The 22003-nt window shown below is 42.6% G+C and overlaps 1 protein-coding gene across 2 annotated transcripts in view; it reads right to left on the bottom strand.

The window, feature by feature from the left end:
- Window positions 1-22003, bottom strand: part of RFX3 (regulatory factor X3) — a 638508-nt gene that overhangs the window by 30002 nt on the left and 586503 nt on the right. For both annotated transcript variants that reach the window (XM_078675714.1, XM_078675716.1), the window contains 2 exons: window positions 12651-12800; window positions 9935-10143 (listed from right to left, as the gene is read on the bottom strand). In XM_078675714.1, the coding sequence (XP_078531840.1) occupies window positions 9935-10143; window positions 12651-12800 (359 nt within the window). The remainder of the gene's footprint in view (window positions 1-9934; window positions 10144-12650; window positions 12801-22003) is intronic.

Below are 22003 nucleotides of genomic sequence, written 5' to 3'. Positions count from 1 at the left end.
CAGAGTCAAAGGCTGTGCTCAAATCCAATAAGATGAGTGCTGCGGTACCACCAAAGTCAAGTTGTTGCCTGAGGTCCTCTGTGAACGCAAGCAGAGCCGATTTGGCACTATGACCAGGACGAAAGCCAGACTGTGACGGGTGGAATAACTTATGCAGTAAGTATCACATGTGCAGAGAGTTGAGAGTTAATATGTCTTTCCGGTACTTTAGAAAAGGTAGAAAGAAGAGATATAGGCTGGTAATTAGACCAGCAGAGGGGATCCAGACCAGTCTTTTTCAGCAATGGGAGTACGAGAGCGTGCTTCCTATTTCGGGGCACCTACCCAAGATTTAGAGAGGAACTGAGAAGAGTAAGACTCACACCAAGGGCAGACTCATCCAAACGTCTGAGCTTAGATGGAGGGAGAAGGTCAAGAGGTGAGCCAGACTGGATGGGTCACAGAAGGTTTTTGAGAGAGATCAAATCAAGTGGGAGCCCGGCCTTAACTTGACAGGACTCAACAGATGAGAGGTCTGGAAGATGAAGCTGTCATGAAGGGAGGAGTCTGAATCAAGCTGGTGGTTGATAGACACAACTTTATTATGGGGAAGAAAGCGCAAGTTTGTTGGGAAGATGTAACAAAAGTGAAGGGGACGGCAAGAACGTACTTGATGTAGAGAGTTCTGTCACAACTTTAAATAGGCTTTTTGGGGAGTTTTGCGCAGTCATAATTTTATTCTTGTAAAAGGAAGCACAAGTTGATCTGCATAGAGCAGGGTATTTTTCCAGTGCCTCCTGATAGGCAACTTTGGATTCTGGCACATAGTGCTTTCTCCACTGTCTCTCCAAAACTTTACTGCGTTGTTTATCAAGTATAAGAGAGTCGGTAAGCCACGGAGCAGGGGAAGCTCCCTATGTTGAGATTTTGTGGAGAGAGGAAGAGTAGAATCAATAGCCCCTGACAGCCAGTGATCTACCAAAAGCTGATCCGGGTCCAGTTGAGATGTAATAGAGGAAGTGGTCTTTAAAAGCTGCTTATTAAGGGCCTTCATATTAAGTAGAGACCAGTTCTGTGTTTCATGCAAGACAGAAGGACGAGGCAAGGGGGCCAAAGAAGAAACAATAGAAAAAGGAACAGCAAAGTGGTCCGGTCAACCAAGTTGAATAGGAGGTGCGGTAGACAATGTAAGAAGAAAAAGATTCGCAAAAAATCGTATCCAAAAGATACCCCGCTGAGTGAGTGGGTAGAGAATTAAAAGTGAGAGGTTATCACGTGACATTTCACCATTAGTGCAACCATGGAAGACAGACTCCCTGAGCGTGCATTCACAGTAGGAGCTAGAAGGCAGATTCATGTTATACGCCTTAGGAGATTTCAAAAATTTCAACATCATAAACGTGATGTGGTAAAATGTTTTTTATTGATTGTTGGCAATATCGTCACTTGAACCGTGATCAAGTTCTCCGTTGAGAATGAAACGCGTCAGTATGGCTTTTTGAAAACCCGATAAAGCAATCTGAATAAAAAGGATTGATTTCACCCAACACAAGAGTGCGAAATTTTTCCTTCTTTCAGAAGGTTTTGAAATATTAATTACTGGGGATATATATATATATATATCAAGCGCTCCAAAGAAAACACCATCACTCTCCTGGTGCGGATTTATTTGGCACAAAAAACTGTTTTAATTTTTTGTGCCAAATCAATCCCCACCAGGATTTACACTCACAGACCCACTCAGATACTCATGCACACACTTACAGACTCAGAGTCACGCACCCATGTACATACCCAATCAGACTCACATACCCACTTACCGACCCACTCACGTATGTACTCACAGACCCACTGAAACTCTCACCTACCCACTGAGAGAATCATACACCCACTCGTAGACCCACACACTCACTCGCAGATCCACTCAGAGACTTGTGCACCCAGTCACTGATTCACTCAGAGATTGACGCACCCACACACAGTCCAACTCAGAGACCCATTCACAGAACCACTCAGACACTCACGCTCCCAGTCACTGACCCCCTGAGAGACTCACTCACAGACCCACTCAGACAGTCATGCACCCACTCACCCACCCACTCAGACACTCATGTATCAACTCACAGATCCAGTCAAAAAGTGATATGCTTACTTTCAAATGCACAAAGCCACTCATGCACCCACTCACAGATCCATTGAGACACTGACGCACCCAGGCATAGATGCACTGAGACAGTCACACAGTTTGCTACAGAACCATTGATAGACTGTTGCACCATCTCACAGATCCACTGAAATAATTAAAACAGTGAATGAGAGACTTACTGATACAATGAGGTATGCAGTCACAGGTTCCACTGAAAGAGTCAGACACAGTGTTATAGAGATGATATTATGGGATTTATACATGATACTATAGAGTCTTTTATATAGTAATGTGTTTAGAATGTTGGTCATAATCTATTTTGCAGTTATAAGTTTTGAATGTGGTGGTGGCTATTGAATGTCTGCTTTTGTTTTGCCATTTCATGATGTATTCGTGGTGATTGTGGGTACCGATATCATCATGGCACCAAGCATCATTGCGAAAACAGAAAATCGGCTTGAAAGACTGTTTTTATACAAACTCCCTAAAAAAATATGACTTTAAACAGTGCAGTCATAAACCACTAGTGTCTAAAATACTGCAAAATGTGTGCATATATGTGTTTTACACTTCTTAAAAATGGCGTAATTGTCACGGTTTCCGAAGTCATCGCGACTATCATGTCATCGTAATGACGGAAAGTAGTGTTCAAATGTAGTTTTTCAAAAAATTTACTAGAAAAATATATGTTTAAACATGTTTTTTAAGCTGTGATGTAGATAGTAATGTGTGTATTGCAATACTTGGAATGAAATTTGTAAGTTAACATTTTTTAATGTGGTAGTGGTCGTTGAATGTCTGCTTTTGTTTTGTGATTTCACGACGTGACCGCAACACAAATTTCAAAAATTTAAAAAATATATATTTAACAAGAAAATGAACACAATTTTGGGCTCTTGCTTGGCTCTGACAAGAGCCTTTGTGTTGCGGGTGTGTATAAGACAGCTATAGATAAGACTGAATGCAGAGTTTCAGTTTGCTTAGAAACACCGTTTCCTTCATCTGTAAAGTGTAAAGTGAACTCCATCACTTCTATAGATTCCGTGTATGTTAAAACGCAGGTTGTTGTTGTAGATAGAGCCCATGTTATGGTCTCTAAGGAAAGCAGAAATTGTTTTATTCACATTTTTGCAGGGTTTGTCAATAAGTGGACAGAACTGATTAGACCATTTCCATTTCTGACTTTGGCATATGTTAGAGTACACCAAGACAGTGAGAGAAAAAAGCATCATCAATTCAGCAAAGGTTTCCTTCATTAGGACTTCCAGTCATACTCCAGTTAATGTGTCTAGGTTATTGCCACCACAGTGCACAATCATGAGGTCAGTGGCTGGTGAATCTACAATGGTTTTAACCAAAGGCAGCAATTGATGAAGCTTTAATCCTCTCTGCCCAATCCAAGAAATGCAAATCCAAATCCCTGGTAATATTTCTTTTTCTTGCAGCCTTAGCAGCCAAATAGACATAGCTATGGCCTACAATCCGCACTCTAAGCATTTAGTAGGAAGGAGGAGTAGCACACAGGATAGGTCTGCAGCTGAATATCACAGATGGTACTATGAAAGACAGTGAAAATGCATGTGTGCTGGTGGTTTGAAATAAAACAAAACATTTGATTGGGTGGAGGGAATATGCAGGCGTAAAAAAGTAGGTAGAATTTGGAAATGATGAATACATAGGTGTTTGATTGGGTCTGGTAAATAGAAAACAATGTAATAGAGAGTTGGATATGCTAATAACAGCTAGACTCAAACTTCATGTAAAATATGTCTATATCCTCTTCCGTGCGTAGGACGGCCCCCGGCCGTCTGACATCATGGTGGGCGTGGGGTTCGGATGGCTGGGGGCTGTCCAATGTGCACACATGTAGAATTCGCCCGCACAGCAGGGAAATGTACGCCGCATCGAAGCGGTTAAATTTATGTTACATTTTCACAAAAATAGGCGATATTCGCTGTGTGTCCTCCGCAATTGCAAGGTAATTTCAAAAATCAAAAATATCTTGAAATAAGATGACTAATGTACTTTTTAAATAAATAGGTGAGAAATACAACAATAAGTGGTGCACCATGTATATGTAATGTTCAATATCTAATTATAGGAGAAAAAAACAAGGACAAAATCATAAGAAACTCACTCAAAAAAACAAAGGTTATAGGGACGTTATAGTTAGGAAATAGAATTTTTTTTTTTTTTAGAAATTCATGGAAAAAACAAAGGTTACAGGGATGTTATAGTTAGGCTGATATGTCACTCGTTCAAAACCAGAGAAATTCACCAGTTATAGCTAGCTGAGCTAACAATAACTCGCACCCCACAATGCACTGCTTATGACCTCATATATTACATCACTCATGACATGGTCAGTGATATCATTGATGACATCTCAAATGACCTTACTGATGACATCATCCAGTGATGGATTGTGAGTGTTAAATATAGATTTTGCCTGAAGAAGTCTGGGCCTTCTTCATGGAGGGCCCTAAAGGCAATATAGAGGGCCTTAAAGTTGATACATTTCTCTATAGGGAGCCAGTGAAGAAGGGGAAGAGAGGACAAGGCTGAATCTTTTTTACGGAATGCCTAATAATAGGCGTACTACAGAGTTCGGCAAAATCTGCATTTTATATTCACTGAAAGAGCCAAAGGCTAAAGTAATGATATAGTCAAGTGACAATGTAACAATTTAAACAAAAATTAAAAATACTGAAATTCACCAGTTATAGTGATCTCAGGTAACTATAACTCATGCTCTAAGTTAACTATAACTCTCGCCCCTGCCATGCAGTTTTCTCATCAATAATTTCATTGCAAACGTTGAACTGAAATTATCAATAATGTCATAGACATTAGAACGGTCTGGCCACAGTTATAGTTATCATAGGGCTCACAAGAGTCCCTCAAACCCCATGAAAAAAGTAGAGCATGCTAATTGGCCTAGCAGGCTTTTTTCTCCTTGGACCAATGTGGGAGCGAGCACTCTGATTAGCTGGCTGCAACATGAAGAAAAGAGTTGGAGCAGCCATGACAGGACTCTGGGACTTAGTACCCTGTCCTGAGATATTTTTTTATTAAAAAGAAATATATAAGGGGCAGGGTAGGGATACCCTGCCCACTAGCCCACGTGGGGGGTAGGGAGGTACCAGAGGGATACGCTCTAGCAACATAATAAAAAAACAGAAAGTTTTTACAGCTGTGATCCCGCACAACTCCTGTAGGTTCATGCCAACAAAAACTAACTGCTGACTGTTTTTTCTCCCGTCAGCCCTTTCAGTACTGAATACCAAACGATCTCGGCGGCTGGCAGCAACCCAGAGATAAATGCATCCGCCGCCATTACAAGACTCAGAAATACGGGTATAAAGAAATACTATAAGGGAGCAGGGTAAGGACACCCTGACCACCTGACACTTGTAGGGGAACCCAGAGACAACCCCTATAGGACGCTGGCTCTTTGTGATATATCAATGAGTTGATATACAGTGTAAAGAGTCCAGGGTTCACTTGTGAGTGGACATGGGCTTACTATGCAATCCCAAAGTGCTTTTTTAGGGGTAGTGTCGTTGAGCAGACTTAGGCTTAACACAAAGGAGTGCATGACATTTGCAAATACTCACAATGATAAATAATTGACAACATGCCTCAAGAAGAAGATCCACACCAATTCATAAAAATAGCAATATCTTTATATATATTATGGCATCAGAGAAAAATTGTTCAGCTAAGTATGTTTTTGAATATAAATTATTTTTACTTTAGAAAGCGGACACTTCGCAATTTCTGAGTTCTGCAATGTTATCATATGGAAGGAAGTTCTGCAAACAGGTAGAGTACATCGACTTACAAGTCCAATTCTCAAGGAGTTAAGGTGAGTGGTGAACAGGGTCCAAGGCAGCATCAACAGTACACCACCAGCAGCACGAGGGCGCCCGGGTGCAAATCAGCATAGGGAGCGAAAAGCGTTTCAACGGGGATCGGTCACCTTAATAGGAAGCTGCTGGCTGTGGCTAGGAAGCCAGTGGGGGTGGACCAATAAGTGGGGTGGGGGGTTTTAAGACTTGCGATGCTGTGGAATTGTAGGGACACCTGGGGTCATCTTCTCCACGGCCCAGGGGCGACAGATGCAAAGGTGCCTTTAGCCATCGAGTTTCTCCTACCAGGAGCAGTCGCCTTGAGGGGGCCTGCATGCAGAGGCTGCAGGTGACGTCGGGGAGTCCAAGAAGGGTGAAACCACAATGGACTTGAGCTCTAGAGAGCTGGGAAACCTTGTTGGCACCATTAGCCCACTTCAGCTCAGGCCAGAGACGACAGGTGCAGTGGTGGCTTTCGGGTGTCGGTTTTGGCAGTATCGGAGGTTTTAGAGTCTTCTCTTTTGGAGTTTTTGCAGGGTGCAGGGAACAATTCCGCTGCCCTTCAGGAGGTTTGGCCTTTATTGAATGCACGCCATGTTTGGAGGCACACAGCTGCAGGACAAATCATCTTTGGCGCAGGTTCGACAGAACAAAAGACAGGAAAGTAGGGCTGGGGTCAAGTCAGGTACTCTCTTCTGCTTTTGCGTCTCTTCATGTCCTTCTTTGTAAGTCACCAGGATCTGCTTCTCTGGTGCTGGGGGTTCCCCATAATACTGAATTTAGGGGTGTTATGTAAGTGTAGGGTGGTAGCCAATGGGCTACTGGCACTTGTGGTCACTACGCCCTTTATATGGCCACTTCCTGTAGGAAGTGGGCATAACCCTGTCCCAGAGTTCCTAAGTATGCATTCACAAAGATGGCTACTTCTGAAAAATCGTGTCCACCTCACAGTAGCCTACTTTAGGGGTGGTACTAGCCTGGAGGTGACACGCCTACCTGACTAGCTAATTTTGCCACCTGTCCAGATGCAAAGAGAGCTCTGGACTGGAGAGGCTTCCTCTCCATATGAGGAAGCCAGATGTGCATTCCAAAGGCAGAAGCTTCTTTGAAGCTTGCCAGCTCAAGAAGGCTAATCAACAGGTCATCCTGTGGGAGGAGGGGGGGGGGGGAGAACACCATCCTCCCTGACAGACTATTGTTGGGGGTCTCCTGAGAGCAAAGGCTCTCACCCTAGGAGGTCAGACAGTGTCTCGGCAGGCTAGCAGAAATCAGTCAGCAATCGCGCCAGAGGCTGGTGCCCTCTGGATGCAAGTGTGGGTTTACCAATACGAGATGTCTGATACCAAACATCCCTATTTTCAGTGAAGCTATCATGTAGCTGGGGAACTCTTTTTCACCAGTGTCCAGCACGTTTTAAAATGGCATCCCTGGTCTCTTGTACTGGCAGTAATAGAACTGACCAGCACAGAGGCAGATCTGCTCATGCAGGTATGCCCTCACATGTAGTAACAAGCACCCTGCCTTGCGGCTGTCAGGCCTGCTGTAGGGGTGACTTACAAGTATCACATGCAGTGGTGGGAGACATGGCACACAGGGATGTGGGTCATGTTGTGTTTTCACTTTTGTCTGCACCAAGACACGCAGCCTGCAGTGGCAGCCTAACATGTGCTTGGTGAGGGATCCCTTAGGGTAGCACAATTTGTGCTGCTACTGCAAAAAATGATGGACGGAATGCTGAAGGATTCAGACATTCTCCCCAAGTCAAAAGATCTGGGTTAAATCCACAGTTTTTTGCCCACTTCGCCACCCCAGTTTGGACCCAGCCATATGCAAATCAGACTTGACCGTGTGCCTCATGGGAACAGTCCAGTCCGAACTGCCAAGTCAGGTCCTCCCTGGACCGGAAACAAGCATCCTGGGACCGGTTTCAGGGTATGTCACCCTTCATCAGCCAGACTAGCTTGAATACAGTGGCACAGTGAGCAACAATTTGTGCTGCTGCCCTTAGGAATCCTATTTAGTACCTCATGCCCTAGGTACCAGGGGTACCCTTTACTAGGGAATTTTTAGAGGGTACTAAAGGTTTTGCCAATTGGGTAAACAATTGTACATTTTTAGGGAAAGAACGAAGGTACTGGGAACCTGGTTAGCCGGGACCCAGGACACTTTAGTCAAAGCTGCATCAAAAACCAGGCAAAAAGTGTGCGTGTGTGTGTGTGGCAGGGGGGACTGCCACAAAAACCCAGTTTCCGACACCACCCATGGGCCACATACTGAAAATGTAACTATGAAACTTCTGCGGGATCCGAAGCGGCCCTCTTGTGTGGTATTGTAGTATTCCAATGGGAGCCAAGGCGCAATCTTCACCTGTGTTGTGCTGCAGTATTGTGGAAGCTTCATTGGGGGATGTTTGCACGCTACCGCCCATGCAGCTGAAGCCTGGACACCCGGAGTACTAAAGTACCCAAAACATTCCATAACCTTCATCATCAGAGTGTACAGTTCTTCTCCCCATTAATGTGAAGGCTTCCAGTCACTGTAGTCATCATCGTTTTATCCAGGCAGAGGTTCAGGCATAATACTTATTGGGGAAATAACCAAATTCAAAGGAACAGTAGACATCAATGTACTTATGGGCAACAATGTAGTGGGATTTAGTCATAAGCGTCCTTGTTTATTGGGATACGATCACCAGAGTCTTCATCGGTGCGGACGTTGTTGAAGTAATACTCGGTGTTGATGAGAATGCTGTAGATGGGGTCATCCCTATTAAAGATCAGTCTGTCAACAAGGTCTTGGCCCTCACTGAAGGGGATTTGATCATTGATGGGGGTGAAGACAAAGACATCTTCATCAGTGAAGGCGCCGTCATTGACAGAATCTGTATTATCTTGCTCGTCGACAAGATAGTTGTTGGACATCATCAAAGAAATATTGAGTGACTTCTTTGGAGTGGATATGGTTTATCAGTTGCCAAATCTTGGCTGTGACACAAGGTTTGTCACATGCATCACAAGTCTGACCATTACTGATAGTACAAGAGGGCCCTTTAATGCTGGAGGACGATTCTTGGGCAGGATCTTTGGTGGTGAATGGAACCGATTTATGCTTCTTGGACTTTGATGTGGACAAATATGAAGCGCTTTTGACCGACTTCATGGGCAGACGTTGACTTTAGTGCCAAGAGGGGCTTGCTTTCTCTATTGTGAAGGGTTCTAGAGCTTATATTCTTATACAAGGAACACTTCTTAGCAAAATATCCATTTACGTAGAGACAAAGTAATAATTTTATATGTGGGTAATCCATATACATTTTCATAGCCACACGGGAGTCGGAAAAATTAAATAAGCTTTTCTTCTTTAGAATATCTGCTATGGTAAAAGCAGAGGTACCTGGGGTCAGACACCCAACCACAAAAGGTAACATATTACTAAACTTCCACAACAGGGGGTGAAAGATTACACAGACCAGAGTCAAGGAAATCAAATTTGACAGAAAAAAACCGAAAGGGAGTACTCTCATCCATTCTTCAGATATGTAGTAGAAAAGAGCAATTGCGTCAGTGGGAGAAAGAGTCTTTTCACCCGATTAGTTGAACTTCAGGTCAATAAATGACACTACATGTAGTCTTTCACTACTTTCAACATTGTTGAGCGTATATGAACATTACTATGTTATCTCTAATAACCGAAGATTTCTAGCATGAATTCAGATAATATAACTGAAGCATGTGACTCAATGAAAGATACAATGGTAAAAGCCCTAATGTGATACTAATCTAACAACCATACCCTTCTCATCTAGTCCTCTTCAGATCCGGCCTCTGCCCACCCATCCCTTCCCCAAGAACAAAATAGGACTTTCATGGGCACACTTGTATGTACATGCATATCCTTCTTTGTTCATGGATGCACTGCGTATTTTCTGCTGTGCATGCACATTAGGGAAAATATGTACCTGTAAAAAGACCACTTGAGAAGAAATTGGCGTGCTGCTTTAGGGAAGCTTGGTCTTCCTTCGTATGGTTTCAGGGCCTGTGTAACTACATTGTCAAGCCAAGCAGCCCATTGCTCCAGTGTGCTCTGCTGCTGAAGGGTCATCTTAAAGTCAGACTCTAATCTCTGGACCATGTTGTCATCACATTGGCACACCCAGGAAGCCTGCTCCTGTCACAGTTCACAAAAGGGTTCAGAGTAAGAGGCCATAATCAAAATCACAGATCACAGTTATAAATGTGCGGCACAAATAATTATGAAGTATGCAAATTATTGGCAAAAAGTGGAAATCAGTACTTTGGCGAATTATGTCAGTGACAACTCAGGAAAGTAATGCATGGATTTAGAAGAAGAAACGTTTAGTACTCGTAATGGGAGTAAACTAAAATGCTCTAGAACAATATGGAGTTTATCTTGGAAGACCACTCACTTTTGGAGAAAATAGTTGTATAGAAAGTCACAACTCCTACATTAATGTGCTGTCGTTCTTTATGTCCTGGTGGCAGATGGCTTCACAAATTGCGTTTGGGATGAGTTGTCTAAACATTTGCATAATGTATTCAGATGTGGGTTAAGGTACCTGTAGCAAATCCCCACTCCCCATATGATGCACTATTAACTGGTCTATTTGATTGCCAGCTTTACTTGAATGTTTTACTAGGACATCCGGTTTTGTGCTAGCTTTGCTGTAAGGATTTCAAAATACATATTTCAGTATGCATTACATACCTCAGCGTACCTTTCAACACCATGCTTTGCCTTTGCTTGACAGCCACCCTTTACCAGGGCTCTACAGGTCCTCTGCACTTTCTCTAAGTCATGAAGCACAGGCACAATATAGTCTACTACTGCATTTGGACATTTGCATAAAATAGACATTGTAGTTAGCTATTCCAACTGTCCCAGTCCCACCCGAATTAGAATTGTCAGAGGTATTTAATGGCGAGAAAACAACGATGCACCCCTCTGGACATAAATACAAGCTACACAACAACAGTGCATCCCTATGGGCAGTAAATACAAGCTTTTTGGGCACTCAAAACAGAACAATTTCAAGTCTACCAAACTGTGAGCGCCAACATGCTGTCTCTTGTAAACAGAGATGGCAATAATGTGAGAAATATATCTGAGAAGGTGACTGCTCTCTTTAGTAAGCTGAATGAATAATAATGCTTAAAGATAACAGGTTAAATACTTTAGTAGAAGTCATTCTTTAGAAACAAAGAAGCCATGCATAGGTCAAATAATGTACAACTTGCAGAGGAACTTAGCACTTCAATTGTATTAACAAAATAATATATTTTGATTGTTTGACCAATCAAGTGACCATGCTTTGAAACTGTTCATCCTCAGACTTGAACACGTAAACCACGTCACCTCACTCGCCACTGCCAAAAAATCTTTATTAGGATGATTAACCCCTTTTGGAATGTGTTTACTTTCATGTTTGCTTTCCTGAAAGTAGTGTTGCAGAGAATGGTAAGAATACAATTCTGTAAAGCACATGCTTAATGGGACAGCTGGAAAGCCTCGATGTGCTGAAGGCAGTGACGGCCACCAAGTGAAATGACGATTTCTACCGTTAGGGTGATGCAATTAAGTGCTTGTAGACACAACCTCGTCATGGGTGACACTGCCCCGGACCATTCTAGCATTCCTGGTGACTCTGGGCAGAGAATTATCCGAATCGCAGTGGCTGCGACCCATCCCTGCCCTCCCACTTACTGCACAACGGGGGAAGGAGAAAATACTCCCCAAATTAAACGACTCATGTCCTAAAAAAAGTGGCGCACACATTTATGACCTCTTGTAAGTAGGTGGTAAAAGGTTTGGACCCGCTATTTCCAAGGTTGCGCACTATTGCCTTCTCTAGGGGAAATAACTTTAAATCTCTGGATTCATTGCAGGGAACTCCGAATGAGGGATTAAGTGGTCACTCTGCTGCCTTGTCTCAGAAGTGACCATTGCCAGATAAGTGGAATCATACTATGCCCCTTGCGCATTATGTTAAATCTTTCGACATCCTACTAATCGTGGCTCACAGCTTACTTGGGGTGGATAGTGGCAACATTTGCACTGATGCAATATTTCAATTACTGAAATAAAAATCCTCAGGGTCATAGCCATTAATAAATCAATTTTATGTTCCCCTTTAAATTCTAGGTGAAAGGAGAGAGATACCATGTCAACAGCTTGCAATAAGATGCCATTTTGTTTAGCGCTAATTCGAATGGGTTCGGACTTTGATCCAGGAAGGAATAAGGAGTAAGGAATTTGTTTCAAACAATATCCCAGGTTTGATAGAAATGTCACCTGTTATGTGCTGCAAAAACCCTAAAACGTATTGCTGCGATCCCATCACAGCGGATTCCTTGAATCTACAAAACTCAAGGTTCTGTGGCTAATACATGAATACTTTTTAACCTTAAGTTATGCAGTTGTCTTGATTGCCTGGAAGAAGCTCTGCGCCTCTATTGCCAGGCCAGGCAATTGCACTGCGCTGCAATGGCCCACTGTTGACATGCGGTCTTTAATCTTCCATTGGAGAAATCAGCACACATTTCAAAATGTGAAATAAAAAATAGGACATTTTATGGCTGTTCAAAGTCCGGCTTCACCATATTGAAGAAATGATAAAACGAGTAAGATTCAAGTACGCCTGGAAAAGCTTACTTTACCTGGACATTGGCAAAGTCCACACGGTTGAGGTCACTGAGCATCTGGTTGATTTGAGAAGTGTTCTGCAGCACAGCACGAGCAGCCTGTGCTAGGTGATTTAGCGATGTGTATCTTCGCAGAGTCTGGGCAAAGGCACTTACAGCAGCAACCTGCGAAGAAACATATGTGATCACTTAGTAGCAAATACTTTGATATCGCCCTTAGGAAAATAGGTTCTAGCTTATGAAAACTCCCAGTAAATTACATGAAACATGTGGAGAGGGTGTGCACTGTACATGTTGGCTGGTGTGGATTAGGGTGAGCATGGAGTGGATCTGTGGTGCTTTACTATGTGGGAGATGAAACTATTTATGACCCCTTGTGTGGACGGTACATAAAAAGTAGGCTGGGTAGTGCCTGCCAGATAGGGATATAGATTGTAGAACATTCCTGGGGTCCCTGAAGTGCACCAAACTCCTGTGAGAGGAAAAAGGGAGACACATACTCTGTTGAGAGCCCTTGTGCTCGCCCCTCTTTATTCTTGACCAGAAGTACTACTGTATACATTTTTGTGTAAAAGCTCAGTGGAAAGGCCTTTCCAGGGGTGTGGAATTTAACAAAATATCAACTTGTCCATGGGGCAGGTTTCTTCATAAATCTACTTATCCTGTAACAAAACCCACTTGCCCATTTGGTGCCATGTAGTGCAGCGACAAATTATGGCAGCGTTCTCATTATATTAGAGCACTGATATGGCCTCTCTGATTATGCCAGGGCTCATATCTTAGTAGTGTTTGAATACTTGCAATCCCCTTATTTTGTCACATTTCCGCAGATCTACATACTGGGGCTGAAGGTAGTGGTAAGCAATAGTTTCAGGGGTAGAATGCCCTTTTGATTCTGTGCAAACCTACTAACTTGCATGATTTAAGGGTTTTTAACAACTCTTCTCTAATCTTTTCCCACACTGAGAAATGTTAGTAATTTACCCCTCACAATAGCTGACATAAACCTTCTTCCAGAGTTGGGAAAAAGTGGTTGGAGAGAAAGCGAACTTGCAACAACTCCGTTTTTCGCATGAGCAAGTCTACATACACATGCATATTTGCTCATGCTAAAATGCAGTTGACAAATATTTTCTAGGAGTACTATTTCTTGTCCTACTTCTATAAATTATTTGGAATTCACGAAAGCCATGTAGCTGCACTTAATGCAAGGACATATATCATGGGTGCACTTTTGAGACTTTTTTTTATAACTGGGCCCCTAATTTATCTGGTGTTGACTGTTACCTTTTGTGTTTATAAAAGTCTGTCTCTCTCTCTCTCTCTCTCTCTCTCTCTGTGTATCGGCTGGCTTCACTGTGAGTAACAGCATTCTGCTCTTTCACAAGGAGCAGAACGGCACACAAAGTAGTTTTGTTCAGTGCCACTAACTATTGTGGCAGTGTGTGCTTTTTGAGACCAAAAAACAATATTTGCTTTTGCTAATGTTTGTTATAATGTTGAGGGTCCGGCAGCTCCCACAACTGTAAGTTTTTACAAAAACCATGCCAAAACAAGTCATAAATTGACAAAACTAAAAAGCTGACCACCAATTTCAGACCTATTGGCTTTGGCGGTGCTTGTATATTATTGTTTCCCATAATCCTATTGAAACTGGTTACACTGATTTTCCATTATGAATATTTTTGGGAAATACTAGCACGCATCAACACATGTTCCTAAATTATGCTGAAAAGAAACAATACCTGAAATTTTACAGCAGTTTAGCAAAATGGTTTTTTTCCCGGTTTCATTTTTTTAATGAACACTTTATTTTGGAAGCAGAGAATCATCAATCTTGCTTTCAAGCTTCTGTAAATATTTGCATCAAATCAGAGAGCATTCTGGGAGCATTATACATAGCCTCATATTGCTAAATTTTGAAAACGTGTGTACGCATTTTTATACTGGAACTACTGTCAGTAGTGCAGCTAGAGCTTACAACATTTACTTAGAGCACTCACCCTAATAATAAACGCTTTCAAATAATGAACCATAAATACAAGTTTCAGCAGCATTAACCTATGGGCAAAAATATTAACTTAACGGCAGACAGTGCTCTTCCCTGATCCATGATGTGGTACTACAAACTGGCAGCTAAAGGGTTTGTGCGGAAGGGCGTTGGGCCTAATTGTCAGAATACACATGAAAACCTGTTGCCCTTGACCCCAAACAATATGTCCTGGGCATTGGGCTATAGGAATTCCACATCCCTGCCCTTCTTTTCCATGTACTTCTGCTTCAGATTCCCGCATCAGGGAAACCCAAGTTCCACCTCATTTCCTGCTGTACTTTGAGTTACAAAAACATTTAACCTACCTACTCTGGAGCTAACAAATGCTTTAAATACCATGAAAGTAGCTTCAGACATGGGTCTTTGAATGTCACATTGTTTTCTGAAACATCAAGATAAATACCAGGTAGAACCCAGGTCAGTGTGCCAGTGTTTTTGCTGACCAATGACAGAAACGATCCTGCAGGGAGGGTGCAATTATTTGAGTGCCTGTACCAGGATGTTTGATTGCTCTCTTACCAAGGTGGACCCCTGCAAGTAGAGCTGTAGACTCCCTTGAGAGAGATGAACTCTCTGCTGAAGAAAGGGGTTACTGGCCGGCATCCCCAAGAGGAAAGCCTTCCTTGTGGAATCATCAGCTCTGCTTTCTGGTGACTGAGGATCTTTGCAAAGGACTTGAGTCTTAACCCTCCTGGAAGAGCTGAATCTGCTCTGAGGGAAGAGACTGTGCTTACTGTGGAGAAAGAGCATTGCAAGTGTGCAACAGAGTAAGATGCTGTCTAGGAAGGGGAGAGTTCAGCTGTGCAGGAAGGACAAAGAACTAAGAGCAGCCAATTCTGGGAGTCATGTCGCCGCTGTAAAGTGGGACAGGTGGCTACAAGATCGCTGAATACTGTGCAAATCTATGCAATGAGTCACATCTCCTAATGCTCACGTTACAATCACCTCCGTATCCTGGCTTCACCTATCATTACGGCATTATCCGTGGGCCTTTTCTCCTTATGATACCTACCCGGCACTTCCGAACAAACCTCCCGGGTGTTGAGACTGCTTCTCTAGCTTAATGTATCGATTTGTTCCTAATCCAAAATGTATTCAGGTATTATGATTGTTTGTTTTACCATATGCTGTATCTACCTGTCCCTATCCCTTCGGCTCTCTTCCCTTGTATCCCACCTGTTACTACTGCAAAGCGCTCTGATACGCTCACAGGTCTGGTTCGCGCTTATTAAAACACGTCATAAATAAATAAACATCTCCACAAGTACAAGTAGGCTTTAAAAATGTACATATTTTGCACAAGTATGCCCCAGGGCCTGAGGCGCATACCAATTTATTTATTTTATTTTTATTTGAAAGGTTTTATGTAGCGCTGGCTAGACCCAGGGGTATCAGAGAACTTTATATGAGAAAAAGGAGTCAAGAAAAGCAGTTGTTCAAGGTAAAAAAAGTACAAGCGAGTACATCCCTCAATAAGTTAACAAAAAGGGGCAAAACGTACTTCACATGAGAAGAAGCAATCAAGGGGAGCAATTTTTCAGGGTAAACCAAACAAGCAGAAATATCACACATTAAGTTATGGGGGCAAAATTCTGGGTGGTTAGCGGGTAAAACACATCTAAATAATACAAATGGGTGAACAACTTAGGGCAGAGAAGAGAGTATCAGCAGGGAAGAATAAAAGGTAGAGGTATGGGGTAATGGTAGGAAAAGGGGGGTGGTCTTCAGGAGAGGGTAAGGTCAGAGTAGAAAGGATGAGATGTAAAAAGGGAGCGGGAAGTGAGAGCCAGGCGAAGCAGAAAGATAACTGATGCAGGGAAAGCATAAAGCAAGGTCATAGGAGTGATTATGGACCCCAAATTGTGTTGAGAAGGTGATGTTTTAGGGCTTTTTTAAAGCTGAGGTAGGAGGGGTTACAGCGCAGGTCTCTCGGGAGGGCATTCCAGATGTACGGAGCATTTCCGGAAAAGGAGGGAGATTGAGTGGTTTTCTTTTGTAAAAGCAGGGGAACAAGGAGGAGCGCTGTGGTGCTTCTCATCCGTCTGGAGCAGCCCCCTTTATTGAGTTTGTTAGTTAGGTACAACGGCAATCGTTGGTGAAGAGCTTTGTGTGTCATGCACGCGGTCTTATAAAAGCATCTTTCTTCAATTGGCAGTCAATTTAAGGATTTATGGGACGGTAAGATGTGGTAGAATAGTTTACAGTCAGTGATGAGCCTAGCCGCCAAGTTGAGCACACCTCTAAGGGGGGCTAAGTGTACTATAGGGGTTCCGGTGAGGATAGCATTGCCGCAGTCAAGTTTAGAGAGGACTAGTGATTGGACAACCCATTTGAAGTCATCTAGAGGAATGAAGGGTCTAATTTTCTTGAGGTGCCAGAGTGTGAAAAGTGATCTTTCAGCCGAGTTTTTTATGTGGTCATTAAGAGCCAGGTTTTTGTCAAGAGTGAAAGCTAGGGATTTCGCCGAGGCAGAGAATGTGAGCGAACAATTGAGGGCATTGGGATCTTTGATCCAGTATTGGATGGGAGCCAATTGTTTTTTGGGGAGAAGAGAATAAATTCAGTTTTTTTAGGGTTCAGTTTACGATGGTTGGAGTAGAACCAGGATTGGATACTGCTTAGGGTATTGTTTAAATGAAGTACATCGGAGTGGGATTTAATCTTATAGTAGAGTTGGGTGTCATCAGCATAGAGGTGATAATTGATTCCAGTTTGCTTCAGAATGAGGGTAAGGGGTTCCATAAAGAGATTGAAGTAAGAGGGAGAGAGAATGGAGCCCTGGGGGATGCCCAGGGAGACAGGTGTAGGATTGAAGAGGCAGGCGTTAATTTTTATTTGTTGTGTTCTGTGCTGGAGAAAGGAAGAGAACCATTTGAGGACCAAACCATTAAGGCCAAAGCGAGCTTTAAGTGAATTAAGTAAGGAAGAATGGTTAACTGTATCGAAAGCTGCAGAGAGGTCGAGGAGTATGAGAAGGCAAGCCTCTCCAATGTCTAGGGAACTGAGGATGTCATCAACAATGTTCAGAATGGCCGTTTCAGTACTGCAGCCTTTCCTGAAACCAGATTGAAAGGAGTCCAGTAAATTGAAATTGTCTATGTGTTTGTCCAATTAAAGCAATGCACATTTTTCAAGGGCTTTAGCAAGGAGTGGGAGGTTAGAGATAGGGCAGAGGTTATAAGGATCATTTGGGTCAGCAGTGAGGTTTTTAAGAATGGGAGTGATTTGTCCGAGTTGGAGGGAGTCAGGTACGCATCCAGTGGCAAGGGAGGTGTTGATGATTTTAGTCCAGCAAGGGGCAATGATGTGGTTGAGATTATGAACAAGGTTAGAAGCGGGATAGGCTTTGATGTGTGAGGTCAGTTTTAATTTAGCAATGATATTACAGACTTCAAGCTCGGACATAGGATGGAAATTATGGCAGGCGGCGTTATTTTTCAGTTGTGAGTTGGAAAGAATGTCATCGGGCGAAGTAGGAATGGGAAGGTGTGTGGGCAGATTAGTTGGTAGGAACGGTGCCGAACAAGGGAATATGTCTATGGCAACGTCCAGGGCAAATTGGGGGCTGGGCAGGTCCAGGATTTGAGGGAAGGATTGGTCAATTATGGCAATTTTATCCGAGAGGAAGTTGGCAATTTCCTCACATCTCTCAATTGAATCTGTCAGTTCAGCAAGGGCTGATGATGTTTGTTTTCTAACAATGTTAAACAGTTCTCTGGGCCTGTTTTTGGCACAATCAAGTTGAGTTCGAAAGAAGGATGCCTTTTCATTGAAAATGTGTTTCTTGTAAGTTGATCTAGCAGATCTAAGGAGGGCAAGATGGGAGGGTGTGGGGTGTTGTCTCCATGTTCTTTCTGAAAGTCTAAGTTGTCGTCTTTCGTAATTGAGCCCCCCCCCCAAAAAAAATCTATAATGCATACAGGGATCAATACATCCACACAGCTCTACATCTAAAGACATGCATCTGCACACTGACCAACTCAGTTACAAGCCCAGGCACCCAAACAATAGCTACTCAATCAGCTAGGCCAAAAGGCACATGTGCAGTGAGAAGGAAAGAATAGTTTCAAGATTATTCCAAACTCTTAGTTCGGTCTCTCTCGCTATTCCATTGGGTAAGGAACGCCTACATCAAAGACAGCCCTGGAACAAGACTGCCAAAAAAGACTGTCACGTTAAATCCTCCCCGCCATTTTTTATGACCTTCGTTTTTGTGACTTCTAGCCAACAGTTAGGATTTTTTCTGGTTGTTTGTGTTCTGCAACTAAAACAAGTACTATACTGATGATAGACCCTAAAGATTAGATGATACCACACATCTGTTTAGAGGCAAGTTGGTAACTGACATCCATTCCAGTCCATTCTCCACATGCTTTTTTCGCCATGTAACTTTGTAACAGAGCATATCCGTCATAAGCGAATGACTGGGTTGGTGTTCTGAAGGAACTAACACTACAGGCATTTTCCTTACTCTCTCTCTCCTTCCCAGCTTGTTGGAAATCTAATTCAAAGGCATTCATTTGTGTGAGAGTGAAACAGGCTTCACTCTTCACCAGGCTTGAAGCAAATAGGTTGTTGAGAACTTCCTGGTCAAAAGGTGCATCTTTTACAGAAGATGCACCCAAACAGTGGTGCTTATAGAAGGTATGCAGAGAGATAAAAGTTGTTTCTTTGCACATTTTAGCAGCACTAAGTACATGCCTTTGATTAGCATCTTTCTACTGCTTCAGCTCTGGTGAAAGGATAGCGAAGTCAAGAAGGTGACAATACTCCTCTCACACTGCAAGCATTTAATATACAAGGGACTAACGGCCACATGCATCATTGTTGCCGTTTGCGATTTCTTAATTGCGAAAATTAAGGAATCGCAATTAAGAAATCGCAAAAGGCTATGCATCAAGAAATCGCAATTTTTTTTGCGATTTCTTAAAATTCCTTAATTGCGATTCACAATTTGCGAATCACAATTAAGGAATCCCTTCCCATTGATTCCTATGGGCCTAGAGGCCCATAGGAATGAATGGGAAGTCATTCTCAATTTGCGATTCGCAAATTGAGAATGCAATTTCAAGGGTGCGGGGGGGGGTCCAAAGGACCCCCCCTGCACCCCTGAAATATAACTCTAAGTGCATTTTTCACACACACATTCCCCAAGGGCATGTGTGTGTGTAAAATGAAACTTTCAAAAATGCATTTTTGTGCATTTTTAAAAGTTTTCGCAAATTACCATGAAGGTCAACTTCATGGTAATTTACCTCTCCCTATTTGCGAATTCGCAAATTTTAAATGTTCATGCATTGCATTTAAGAAATCTCAAATTGCAATTTCTTAAATGCAATCGCAATTTTAGAAATCGCAACATAATTGCGATTTCTAAAATTGCGAAAAACATGATGCATCCCAATTTTGTCAATTGCATTCGCAAACGGCCGAAAATTGCGATTTGCACCGTTTGCGAATGCAATTGACAATGATGCATGTGCCCGTAAGAGCCTGGCGATAGTAGTATGCCAATTGATTATCTGAAGTAAGAGCACCACAGACAATAAAAACGTTGTTCTGAGAACCCTGGAAATATGAAGGTTGTGATGCGATTGTTCAGCTTGAAAACATAAGACATTGACGTGAAAACCATAACGGATTTTTCCAGATTAAGAAGAAATTCTATCAAAACGAGTCTAGTTTAAAGGAGGGTTCTATACTCAGCACAACCCACATAAAGGTATTAATAATTACAGTGATATGTCAGAAGTAATGTTTAGAGGAATTAGGTAGGACCCAGAATTTACTAATTGAGTCACGATATTAAGGATAACATTCAAAGAAGCCTGTATAGGATTTAGGTGATGATCTAGAGCCCAGTGACAAAACTCAGCCACTTGCTCTTATACTGACATCTAGTAAAGACCGTCCTGGCAGCAGGCCAATTCAATAATGGGAGGGAGGCAAGCGAAATCCTACCCTCCTCATGCATTATAAGATCAGGGGCTTAAGACAGTTGTAAAGAAGCTCAGTCTGTAAAAAAGGGCTATGCAGTTTGGTGGCTGTCTTCACTCGAGAGTTTAGTGACTCAATAGAGTAGGCTGAAAGCCATACAGGAGTTTGACTGTCAAGTCAAAAAAGATAATTTTCTGTTGAGTTCTTCGCTTCTAAAATGAGTTCCCCATCTAGAGTCAAGGTTGAGTTTCCTCTAAAATCCACAGTTTTGAAAATTGACCGAAGCACTCTTTTCCTAAATTCATTAATAAACAGCCTGGTGTCATTTTCTGAGGACACCAATTAGAAGGAAAATGCTACTTACCAGTATGCCTCTGTTCTTGGCATGTAGAGCTGCAGATTCACACACTGTGCATAGATCGCCATCTGGTGTTGGGCCCGGATGTTTGTACTTTGTTGTTGTCTTGGTATAAGTTTTTGGAAGTCACGAGATAGGTGACTCCTCCTGTGGACAATAGTGCGCATGGGCATCGACTCCATCTTCAGATTGTTTTTTCGCCAAGAAGGGAAATGATGGAGTTTTGTAAGAAACAGAAAAAGATGCCTATGTGATGTATCTAAATGAGATAATACCGGTACAGATAAAGGTAGTCGGGGAGGCAGATGGGCGTGTGTGAATCTGCAGTTCTACATGCCAAGAACAGATGCATACTGGTAAGTACCATTTTCCGTTCGAGGCATTTGAGCTGCAGATGGAGAGAGGGGTTGGCCTAACGGCTAAGGCGCTCGACCTCGGACCTGGGGATCTGGGTTTGAGTCTCGGTAACGACGCCAAAAACCCCCTGTGATTCTGGGCAAATCACTTAATCTCCCCGTGCCTAAAATGAAAGTGTGTCCTCATGTAACGTAACTGGTGCTATGTAAAGCGCTCCGATAACTGATTCGGTTCGGTTCTAGTTCGCGCTATATAAAACTGCAAAAAAAAAAAAAAGATCACACACTGTGCATAGATTGCATAGCAGTACTCTGCCTTAGTGGCGACCACCAGTATCTGTTGCAGTAGTTTGAAATAGTGATTTGAGTACAGCCTGGCCCACACTAGCTTGTTGTTTAGCCTGTACAGCTACACAATAGTGTTTTGCGAATGTGTGCGGTGTAGACCATGTAGCTGCTTTGCAGATGTCATCTAAGGGAATGTTCCCTAAAAATGCCATGGAAGCCCCTATTTTGCGGGTAGAGTGGGCTTTAGGGGGAATAGATAGTGTAAGTTTTGCTTTGTGATAGCAAATTTGTATACATTTGACAATCCACCTTGCAATTCCAGACTTTGATATGGGATTGCCTTTATGTGGTGGTGAGAAGGATACAAAAAGTTGTT

The sequence above is a fragment of the Lissotriton helveticus genome, chromosome 2_1, assembly GCF_964261635.1.
Source record: "Lissotriton helveticus chromosome 2_1, aLisHel1.1, whole genome shotgun sequence".
NCBI classification, from domain to species: domain Eukaryota; kingdom Metazoa; phylum Chordata; class Amphibia; order Caudata; family Salamandridae; genus Lissotriton; species Lissotriton helveticus.
Note: the sequence above shows the minus strand (reverse complement) of the source record. Positions and strands in the feature narration are given on the sequence as shown.